This window comes from Danio rerio, chromosome 13 (assembly GCF_049306965.1).
Source record: "Danio rerio strain Tuebingen ecotype United States chromosome 13, GRCz12tu, whole genome shotgun sequence".
In the NCBI taxonomy this organism is placed as follows: domain Eukaryota; kingdom Metazoa; phylum Chordata; class Actinopteri; order Cypriniformes; family Danionidae; genus Danio; species Danio rerio.
The window spans coordinates 34,399,137-34,410,000 of NC_133188.1; the positions used below are offsets into that span (position 1 = coordinate 34,399,137).

The following is a 10,864-nucleotide window of genomic DNA, read 5'->3' on the forward strand; positions in this document are numbered from 1 at the left end:
GAAGCTCATTTCATCAAGCAATTTAGAAAAATCGGATTTTAGGGGAGAAGCCGACATGTTTTGGGCTTGATTTGATAAAGAACAGGCCAACAGAGATGTTATTATTTCAGTTTCTATAATTCTACTCGCCCTGTAAAAGCAGATGAGTAATGTAGGAGAGATTCGAAAAGTTTACCTGCAGCTGGAGGAAGGTCTGGGAAAAAGGCTCCATCCTCACTAGGTATGAGGCCACTATGATGGCTGAGGAATAGTGTGTGCAGTAATGACACTGAGCTGACAAATCACCTGCGAACATGACACTTAATATATAAGAACATACATATATATATTTATTGTCCTCACCTATAAAGCTCTAAATAATCTAGCTCCTGTTTATCTAACCAACCTTCTGTCTCGCTACAATCCAACTCGCTCTTTAAGATCTCAAAACTCAGGGCTTCTAGTAGTACCTAGAATAGCAAAGTCGAGTAAAGGAGGTCGAGCCTTCTTCTTTATGGCTCCTACACTCTGGAATAGCCTTCCTGATAACATCCGAGGCTCAGACACACTCTCTCAGTTTAAAACTAGATTAAAGACCTATCTGTTTAGTAAAGCATACACTTAGCAGGTTTCCACACAAGTTTCTGCATCTTGTTTATATACACTATGAACAGCAGCTACGCTAATTATTCTCTTTTTTTCTCCATTTCCACCTGGGGATACTCATCCCGAGGCCCTCAGATTATGCGGAGTCACTGATTGGATCCAAGACCAGCGACTAGATGATCCCAGGTCTCCATATCCGAGACCAGGCCATATCTTGAGCTGCTGCTGCACTGGTGGTCATGGGGGAGTGGAGAGCATGAGTCTGATTTCAGTGACGCTCCAGGGACAGACGAATCTTCGCTGAGGCCAGCTTCCAGCCTCCACCGCTGAGACTGCACCTCTGCACAAGACTTTTGGCCAGCGGAGAAATTAAAATGGTCATGCCGAACTGAGTCTGGTTTCTCGCAAGGTTTTTTTCTTCACTCTCCTATCGGTGAAGTTTTTTTGCCCTCTCCGCTGTCGCCACTGGCTTGCATGGTTCAGGATCGGTAGAGCTACACATCAATGAATTTGCTCCTCAGTGTTTGGACTCTCAGTAATGATTTCAAACCACACTGAACTGAGCTAAACTGAACTGAACTTAAACACTAAAAACTGAACTACCCTGATCCAGCTACTATGACCATTTATGTGAAGCTGCTTTGACACAATCTACATTGTAAAAGCGCTATACAAATAAAGCTGAATTGAATTGAATAGAATATGAAAGTGTTATTAAATCACGCAGTGCACATAGAAAAACTCATAAAACTTTCACTAAATAAAATATATTATTAATATATCATTTTTATAATTTTTTTTATAACTTAGTGCAGTTCCCTAAATGCTTTAATCCATATAATTTGTCTGATTCAGCTTTTGTTTTTTTAAAAGCTGCTGTTGCAAGCCCTAAAAGTAATATTTAGGCACACGATAATGGCTGTTTATTAATCGTTTCATTAATGCAATTTACTAATTGTAATTATCATTATTATTATTTTTATTATAGTTGTTATTATTATTATTTTTATTATTATTATTATTATTACTAGTAGTAGTAGTAGTAGTAGTAGTAGTAGTAGTAGAAGTAGTAGTAGTAGTACAGTAGTAGTAGTAGTAGTAGTAGTAGTAGTAGTAGTAGTGGTGGAGGTAGCTGAAATAGTAATATCATAGGATGAAATTAAACAAATCAATAAAGAAATTTCCCCATAATACTTCTAAACTGCAAAGTCTTAATATTATTATTATTATTATTATTATTTATTTTATTTTTTATTTTTTTACAAAGTTTGCTTTGAAATGTTGGTGAGATGTTGGTTGAGATGAGGGTGAAATGAAGGTTAGAAACCACAACAAAACTTTTAATTTCAGACTGGTTAACTAAATCAGAATGGTTCCTTCAGAGTTTAGAAAGAAAAGAAAAGAAAACATAAAAAAACACACAAAACACACAATAATTGTATATAAAAACAGAAAAGTAGGGCGGTTCATTCTACGACCCCTGATTATTCAGGGACTAAGCCAGGAAAGTGAGTGAGAACAGAAAAGTACATAAATAGTTATGGTTTACCATCATTATTTTCCACTTCAAGGTATCTCTGAATAAACTTCTCTTTTCTCTTCTCAGTTTGAGCTCCCATTGGTTTAGACAAATCTCTGAATGTAGCAGGACTGGACAGATCCAGAGTCTAACAAGATCAACAAACAAAACAATTTCCAGCATCACAAAAAAAAAAAAAATTCAAGCATCTCAAGTTTGCATGCATGTTCATTTTACCTCTGATTCATAATCAGCGATGACCCAGGGAAAGATAGGATACTGCATCAAGTCATTGTAGGTCCGTCCAGCAAGTGTGTTTAGATGCATGAGGTATTCAAAGTTGCTGATTTCACCCCTCTAAGGAAAATAAATAAATGAACACGGTCAAAAACAGTAGAAATTAAAACAAGATATGTTCAGGTTAATGTAAATCACAGAGGAAAAAAAATATAGGATTCATTTTTACTGTAAAAGCAGCATTTATATACTGTAACAAATAACAGTTAACAGTGGGTAGCACGATCGCCTCACAGCAAGAAGGTCGCTTGTTCAAGCCACGGCTGGGTCAGTTGGCATTTCTGTGTGGAGTTTGCATGTTCTGCCCGTGTTCATGTTGGTTTCCTCCGGGTGCTCCGGTTTCCCCCACAAGTCCAAAGACATGCGGTAGAGGTGAATTGGGTAGGCTACATTGTCTGTAGTGTACAGTATGTGTGTGAATAGGAGTGTGTGGGTGTTTCCCAGCGATGGGCTGCAGCTGGAAGGGCATCCGCTGCGAGGACATATGCTGCATAAGTTGGCGGTACATTCCGCTGTGGCGACCGCAGATTAATAAAGAGACTAAGCCGAAAAGTAAATAAATTAATGAATGAATGATCAAAGTAACTGACGGTTCACATTACCTGCCATTTAATTAAGACGGTCTTCTCAACTGCTGATGTTTTTCTGTAAAAACAGAGCAAGACAAATTTTATGGATTTTTTTTATTGTTAAGCAAAGAAATGTGCTACTGTCTCTAAATAAATTTTAATCAATAACAAATGTGCTGTTAGGCCTACTGCACATTTGGTTGTTTACTTCTTTAAAGATCCTAAATTTACTAGTCATCCAACCCAAGTCTGCTATAGTTGCATAGCAACAGGTTGGGGAACAGAGAAAGCTCATGGTCTTTCAGCAGACAGAAGAGCCAAATAGAAACATACACATTCTTGTGGAAACAAGGGTAAAATTTTCTTCCATCGTCCAACCCAAGCCCTTAAAGGAGTAAATACTGCCATCTATAGGTTTTTGAAAATAACTATTAGCACAAAGTACTACCATAGAAGATTGTTTTGTCCTTCACACACATAAGCAGATCACAAAAAGAGACCCCAAACATGCAAAATCACAAGTGATTTGACATGCATGCAAGTTGATCATGCATTTCTCACTACTCCCACATGTAAAGAAAGAAAGACAGAAAAGAAAATATGAAGTTTGCTCGTGGCTAATAGGTGAAACTATTAATGTCCTGGGCCTCAAATAACATTCTGGAAATGTAATCTGAGTGAGTGTGAAAACACAAATGCTGCAACACTTCTTACTCCCCTTTCTTTTGTGCAGCTCTGGTCACAGGACAATAAAACTCCTGGAGCCCTGTGCTAGCGTTGCTTGGTAACTAAAGTTAAACAGGACAAAGCTTCTTTTTGGTCTACAGTTTGAAGATCCTCCCCTGACTCTCAAGCAATTCTGTTGTGGACCGTATATAAAAACCGTGAGTAAAATAAACGTATTTAAGTCTTCCTTTACAGCGGAGAGAGCATGAAATTAATCCTGAGTAACAATAGTGGGTTGGGGCAAAATTATGTTTTTTTCCACACACTTTTTTGTGTAATCCTATTAACGTTAATCGTTTTAGCTTTTCTGAGACTGCCATAAAGTGTTAAACCACAGAAAAAATATCAAAGGTCACACAAATGTTAAAAGATAATAAAAGTGTTTCATTGCATCTATATGGAGTCAATCTACACACTCAGAAATAAAGGTAAGCGAGCTGTCACTGGGGTGGTACCTTTTCAAAAAGATTAAATTTGTACCCTAAAGGTCTATATTATTATCTCAAGGGTACATATTAGTACCAAAAAAGTACAAAAGTGTTTGTCTTAAAATGTGTAGGTACTAATATATAAGTTTGAGGTACAAATATGGACTCTTTTAGTACAAATGTGTACCTTTTGAAAAGAAATAAAGGTACGTAATCTGTCACTGGGGTGCATGATCGCGTACCTTTATTTCTGATAGTGTAAGGTCATATGTATACTTCTGTATACTGTATACTATACTAATCGCAAAGCAAAAAAAAACTTATTTTTTGAAAAATAAAAATTAATTTTGATAACAAAATAAACAACTGCAAAGGGAAAATTAAGTTTTAGGAAATTAAAAAAAAAACTAAAATATTTGCAAAAAAAAAAAAATATATATATATATATATATAATAGATAATATACATATACAAATATTCACAAAACGTATTTGTAGCATTGCCTTTAAAAAAAAACCATCCAGTCAATTGCAATGCTCATTTTGATTTGCTTTGCTGTCATCCATGATTTGGCAATGCTATTCACACTTTGCACTTCCCATGTCTGTGCGTTTCTTTTTTCGACGAGGGGGCGGAGTCAAGGGAACTTGGACGTTTACGACAAACAGCATCGCGAACTCACAGTTGAATATATTTTATTTTTTTATTTATTTATTTAATTATATATATATATATATATATATATATATATATATATATATATATATATATATATATATATATATATATATATATATATAATTTCATTATTATTTCTCAAAACTTAATTTTCCCTTTGCAGTTCTTTATTTTTATTAGCAAAATAATTTTTTATTTCTCAAAAATAAATTTTTGCTTTGCGATTTTTGAAGATTTGCATTTATTTGTTTATTTATTTTTGCTCAATACTTTATTTTTTGTTTGCAAATCTTTCTTTTATTTTGCAAGTATATATATATATATATATATATATATATATATATATATATATATATATATATATATATATATATATATATATATGACCCTTGATTGACTCCTTACATCTACGAAATAATAGTAAAGTGACTAAAGGTACAAGTAGTGGCACAACTATCAAAGACAATAAATGTTAATCCATCATATTGTTACACACACATACAAAAAAGGCATCTAACTAGTTATTCGCATTTTAAAAGCAACAAAAAAGTTTGATTGTATTCAATATTATGTTTACATATCACATATAACATTTTTAAAATCACTTTTACTAAATTATATTCTGGTTTACACTAGCCTGACTAAACAATTCCTCCAAAAAAATCCATATTCCTCAGTTAGAAAGTAAATTCCATTTACAAACGACTCCTGCTTCGAAATCATGTAGTTGTGACATCTATTATATTCCATATGTCACGAAAAATAGCAAACACCGTTCAATTTTCTCTGCGTTTGGAGGGGTTCAGAATCAGCGAATCACAAACAACATGAAAATGGATCGCGCCGATGGTCAGCTCTCTGTAATTGCACTTCTCGGATGCAACGGATTCAAAAACAAAAGGTCTAATAGAAACAGTACGAACCGTATTAGCCCATCTACCAATGTGATTAATGAGTCGCCAAAGGGCTTACAATGCAGCCACTCCTCCTTTTTAATGGGAAGATATGAAGGGAGCAAGTTTAAATCTCTTTCTAGTGTCATTTATCAAAGCACTGATTTGACTCTCTCCACGCAGTCACACGGATAGCTAGCGCCGCCCTGGATCAATCAGACAGAAAACACAAACAGCTTTTCCCTAGATATGTGTTGGCCGCTGTTATCTGGCTTAGCCTTAATTAGAGAACGAAATTATCCTAAAATATACCTTTAGGGTGAGCTGGGTGAGTGAGTGAGTGAGTTGGGTGTAAATATTAATGGCCAACACCTCCGCGGCCCCTAATCTCGCCTGTGGGCATACATGATTTCCTCTTTCCCAGTGCAAACAGCTAAACTGTCCCATCATTAAGTCGTACATGTTTAAAGCTACAAGGTCCTGAGATAATAATTACATGACTCCAGTTAAGACTTAATCAAATAGATGCTTCAGAAGCGTTTAACCATTAATCTGTGTCTGTGCAGCTCCATGGCTAAAGGGAAGAGAGCGGCAGGAGCCAAAGGTACAAAGATCACATTGAAAATGGCTAAAAATGCCCTCAGAGCAACACCAGAAGGAAAACTACGACTTGATCTGAGCAATGTAGGCATCGCCACATTTCCCAAATGCCTCCTAAAGTTACGAAATGTTGAAGAACTTGACCTAAGCCGCAATAAACTGAAAACAATCCCAGAATTCATTGGCCAGTTCACTGGCTTGCGTTGGTTAGATCTTCACAGCAACCAAATCGAGCGGCTTCCTGAAAATATCGGACTTTTGAGATCATTGGTTCACCTCAACCTCTGCAACAACAATCTGGATTCTGCTGGTTTATCGCCCGAAATAGGAAGTTTAAGAAACCTGCAAGTTCTGAACTTGGGTATGAATCGTCTAAACGCTCTTCCTCCCACTTTGGCTGGGTTGACAAACCTGACAGAACTCGGACTTTTTGATAATTTGTTCACACAGGTGCCTGAATGCACCCGCGTGCTGCCCAACCTGACAAAGCTAAACACCAAACGCAACCCTGTGGTCTACAGGCAGCGGGACGGACAAGATTCAGATTCTATGAAGACGACTGGAAATCTGTATTTGGCGAGAGAGGGAGATTTGTGCCACCCTTGTCTAGAAAGGTGCAGAAAGAAAAAGCTAGATAGCTTGCAAAAGAAGAGTAATTTTTCAGGGCTGATCTCGCCAAACTCTGTAGCACGAGGCAGTCAAGAAATCTGGCGGCAGTGGATTACTACCTCACCTCCTGGTTTTCACAAAGAGCAGGCCAGACCTGCTGGAGATACCAATAAAACAACCTTTACACATAATGACAACACTCTTTAAAAATGTCTCCTCCTGTAAATTTTATGGAATTAACTAAAGGTTTTGCAGGGTTCCATCAGTCATTGATTGATTTCAATCTATCTTTAATGAAAGGAAAAAAAATATGTGTCAAACTAAGCTTTATCGTGCCTCTAAAGATAGAGTGAATGGTTTAAATAGAATAAAATTGTAAAATATACAGCAGGGAAAATAAGTATTTAACATGTCATAGTTTTTCTTAGAAAACATATTTCTAAAGAAGCTGTTGACTTGAAATTTTCACCAGATGTTGATAGCAACCAAAGAAATATATATATATGCAAAGAAAGCAAATCTAATTAGTTTACAAATTATGTTATGCATAATAAAACAAAATGACACAGGGAAAAAGTGAACTATTGAACACATGATGAAAGGGAGGTGTAGTTCTTCAGCAACCCTCTGCTCTTCATCACTGTAAATGAATATTAGTTGCTTCAATCCAACATCTACATTATCAGGACAATGAACATGAAACCAGGGTCTACATTTCAGCAAGACAATGATCCAAAATACAGCCAAGGAAACTCTTAAATGCTTTCAGAGAAAGAAAAATCAAGCTGTACAATAGCCCAACCAATCACCAGACTTCAATCTAATATATAATACAAATTAAAGATCAGATTTGATAGACGAGACCCACAGAACTATCAAAGAGTTTTACACTGTTGAAGTCTGTGGAAAAAAGTCACACCTAAGCAATTAATATGACTTCATTGTCCATATGAGAGGCGTCTTTAAGCTGCCATAATTAAAAAATAATTTCATATAAAGAATTAAATACATTTTGGTAGTTCAGTACTTTCTCCTTGTGTCATTCCATTGTTATTACAAATGTTATTACTCATTTTTCAATTTTTTTTGTTTTGTTTTATTTTTATGTTTGTATTGTTTGGGTTTTTACAAAAATATGGTTCAATTCTATGTAATAAGCTCCTTTAGAAATATAGTTCACAGGAAAAAAAACTAACGTGTTCAATACTTATTTTCCCCACTGTATATTTAAAGATGTAAAGTCAACGTCATACAATAACTGTAATGATAATTGTAAAATTAAAAATAAACTGTGCCTAATATATTAAAAAAAACAGGAATTTGATTTAATGAATGGCAACACCACTAAATCATCAGCTGACGTGGACACTAATATTTTCAAAGTTTTCATTCTTAATGTGAACGGGACTTTAAATGACAACAATTTTTCAAAGTATGTTTCTATCCACCAAGGGGTCCTCGGATCTGTAACCTGTACAGCATCATTAAAAAACATGCATTATATAACTGTACAACTCTTCAACTTTGAAGCCACTGGAAAACACTGTTAATATTAATTCCATTTCCTCTTCATCATGTCAAAAACTGAGATGAACTAAGTGTGATACATCTTACATAAGTAGAAATTAAAACCCTGAATGAAGGAACGATAATTTGACCAAAGCAACATCTGAAATAACATATAGGTAAAAAGCTTATTGCACCCTCGCAGATAATTAGCAACTATAACATTCAGGGTTGTATCGGCTGTTCATGACTTTGAAAAGTTACTGAAGCTGTTTTAATTGGTGGGAAATGCTGAAGATGCAGTAATTGTAGTTTCACTGTAATGCCGGGATATTGTTTAGGGGATTGAGAGTCTTACTGTCAATATTTAACCGCACACGTACGAGAATGTGTTTTCTAGAAACTTTGAAACCACAAAACTCTGGTCTGTTTCAAAAGAAAAGCATCACAGACTCTCTGACTGAAGTGGCAGCTGTCTGCGAAATGCTTTTGACACTCACCTCACATTAAGCACAGTCTCTCCCCTTCCCTTTAATGAGGAGACCACAGAGCACAACCTGGAAACAGGACAAAGAAAGAGAGAGAGAGAGAAAGAGAGAGAGAAAGATAAATCAATTTAGCCTGTGCTACCTTACAAACAGTTCTTTACCCACTTAAATCACAAGGACTCTCATTTCACCTTTTATATGCATTGACGTGGTCATTGTTGAAGAAAACTAGGAACACTGAAGTTCCGTTCTTTAAGAATATTTCCAGAGCATTGTCCTAAAGATTTAAGAAATTAATTAGTTAAGCAGATATATTAATGTAGACATGCGTGTTTGTCAAGCATCAAAAGGAAAATCACGATTTGCATTGCGTAATAATTATTTGAACTGATGAAATGAATATGTGCTCTGTGAATCTCACCTCAAGCAGAAAGCGCATGAAATTGGCCTCTTTGATGTCATCATATGACCAGCGCTTGCAGCTCGGGGTCACTGAGTTTTTCTCTTTATTCATCATGCTGCAAATATACGAGTCCCTCACACTATGATAAAGATAGAACATTTAAGATGTTATCTGTTGTTGTACCTACTGTATGCACAGAAATAAATTCATCTTAATTGATGTAACCACTATGCAGTAAAAGAGTAATTCATCTTTTGGTTAAAACTTATATAAATGCACTTACATATTTAGTTACACTTGTAGTTCATTTTTGCATTAGAGATATAAATACACCAAATTAAGGGGCTTTTGCAATAGCAAAAGAAAACAATAACCACACTGTACTTAAAACTTCATGTAACACTATAGTAATAATACACTTTATTTAAAGATGGACAAATAAAGCTGTTTGATCACAGTAAAACACTAATGTTACCTTCTCTTTTACAACGTTTTAATTAGAAAATAACCAATTAATACATAATTATAGATACAAAGACCTACTACTGTTATATATGATTTGCAATTTTTTCTAATTACATAATTATATAGTGGTGTATTTAAAAATTCAAATATATAATAATAAAATAATAAATACTATCAAAAAACATTGTCTAATAACTTTAAGTGTCTATATATCTCTTGCGCGCATGTATATACGTATATGTACAGTATGTGTATATGTACCGTACATGTATTGTCACCTTAGAATTATGAGGTTCTATCTGACATTGAGTTATTCACATATTCTTAATAAATGACAACTCATTTACATTATGTGATGTTTTTTGTTTAAGTTGTTTACATTTTGAGACTTTTGCCGAACTGCTCCCTTGACAGCAGGAAAGACCAGAAAGAAACTGAAACTGAAGGTTTGTGTAAATGTTAAGATTTAGAAGCATTTTTTTGTCATTGAGATGAATTGTTACATTTTACATTGTTAAAAAAAAATGTAATATACAGTTGAAGTCAGAATTATTAGTCCCCCTTTGATTTTTTCTTTTTAAAATATTTCCTAAATGATGTTTAACAGAGCAAGTATGTCTGATAATATTTTTTCTTCTAGAGAAAGTCTTATTTGTTTTATTTTGGCTAGATAAAAGCAGTTTTTAATTAAAAAAAAAAACATTTTAAGGTCAAAATTATTTTTTCGATAGTCTACAGAACAAACCATTGTTACACAATAACTTGCCTAATAACCCTAATCTGCCTAGTTAACCTAATTAACCTAGTTAAGCCTTTAAATGTCACTTTAAGCTGTATAGAAGTGTCTTGAAAAATATCTAATAAAATATTATTTACTGTCATCATGGCAAAGATGAAATAAATCAGTTATTAGAGAATAGTTATTAAAACTATTATGCTTAGAAATGTGTTGAAGAAATCTGCTCTCCGATACACAGTAAATGGGGAAAAATAAACACGAGGGGCTAATAATTCTGACCTCAACTGTATTAAATGAAATATTTTTATTTGTGTATATATAGTCAGTGAAACATTTTTCTGTGTTTATCAAACTCATTT

General features: G+C 34.5%; 2 protein-coding genes across 6 annotated transcripts in view; one reads left to right on the forward strand and one right to left on the reverse strand.

The window, feature by feature from the left end:
- The window catches only part of wdfy4 (WDFY family member 4), an 87,608-nt gene that overhangs the window by 17,573 nt on the left and 59,171 nt on the right, over window positions 1-10,864 (reverse strand). The window contains exons 45-52 of one of the 5 annotated variants that reach the window (XR_012388779.1): window positions 9,320-9,440; window positions 9,090-9,175; window positions 8,911-8,967; window positions 7,024-7,058; window positions 3,004-3,046; window positions 2,342-2,461; window positions 2,135-2,252; window positions 176-285 (exon numbers count right to left, since the gene is read on the reverse strand). Coding sequence is in view for 3 of the 5 variants with exons in the window: in XM_696196.11 (XP_701288.6) it covers window positions 176-285; window positions 2,135-2,252; window positions 2,342-2,461; window positions 3,004-3,046; window positions 7,029-7,061; window positions 8,911-8,967; window positions 9,090-9,175; window positions 9,320-9,440 (688 nt within the window). In the remaining 2 variants the exon portion in view is untranslated. Of the gene's footprint in view, window positions 1-175; window positions 286-2,134; window positions 2,253-2,341; window positions 2,462-3,003; window positions 3,047-7,023; window positions 7,062-8,910; window positions 8,968-9,089; window positions 9,176-9,319; window positions 9,441-10,864 lie in introns of all 5 variants that reach the window. The other 4 variants (XR_012388778.1, XM_021480871.3, XM_696196.11 and 1 more) reach the window with 4 other exon arrangements.
- Window positions 3,767-8,202, forward strand: lrrc18a (leucine rich repeat containing 18a). The gene is made up of 2 exons (XM_005156961.6): window positions 3,767-3,854; window positions 6,262-8,202. The coding sequence occupies exon 2, from the start codon at window positions 6,266-6,268 to the stop codon at window positions 7,109-7,111; it is 846 nt and encodes a 281-aa protein (XP_005157018.2). The 5' UTR covers window positions 3,767-3,854; window positions 6,262-6,265; the 3' UTR covers window positions 7,112-8,202.

Bases quoted from the DNA above. Each gene is read 5' to 3' on its own strand.
- lrrc18a (XM_005156961.6), top strand. From the start codon at position 6,266: ATGGCTAAAGGGAAGAGAGCGGCAGGAGCCAAAGGTACAAAGATCACA.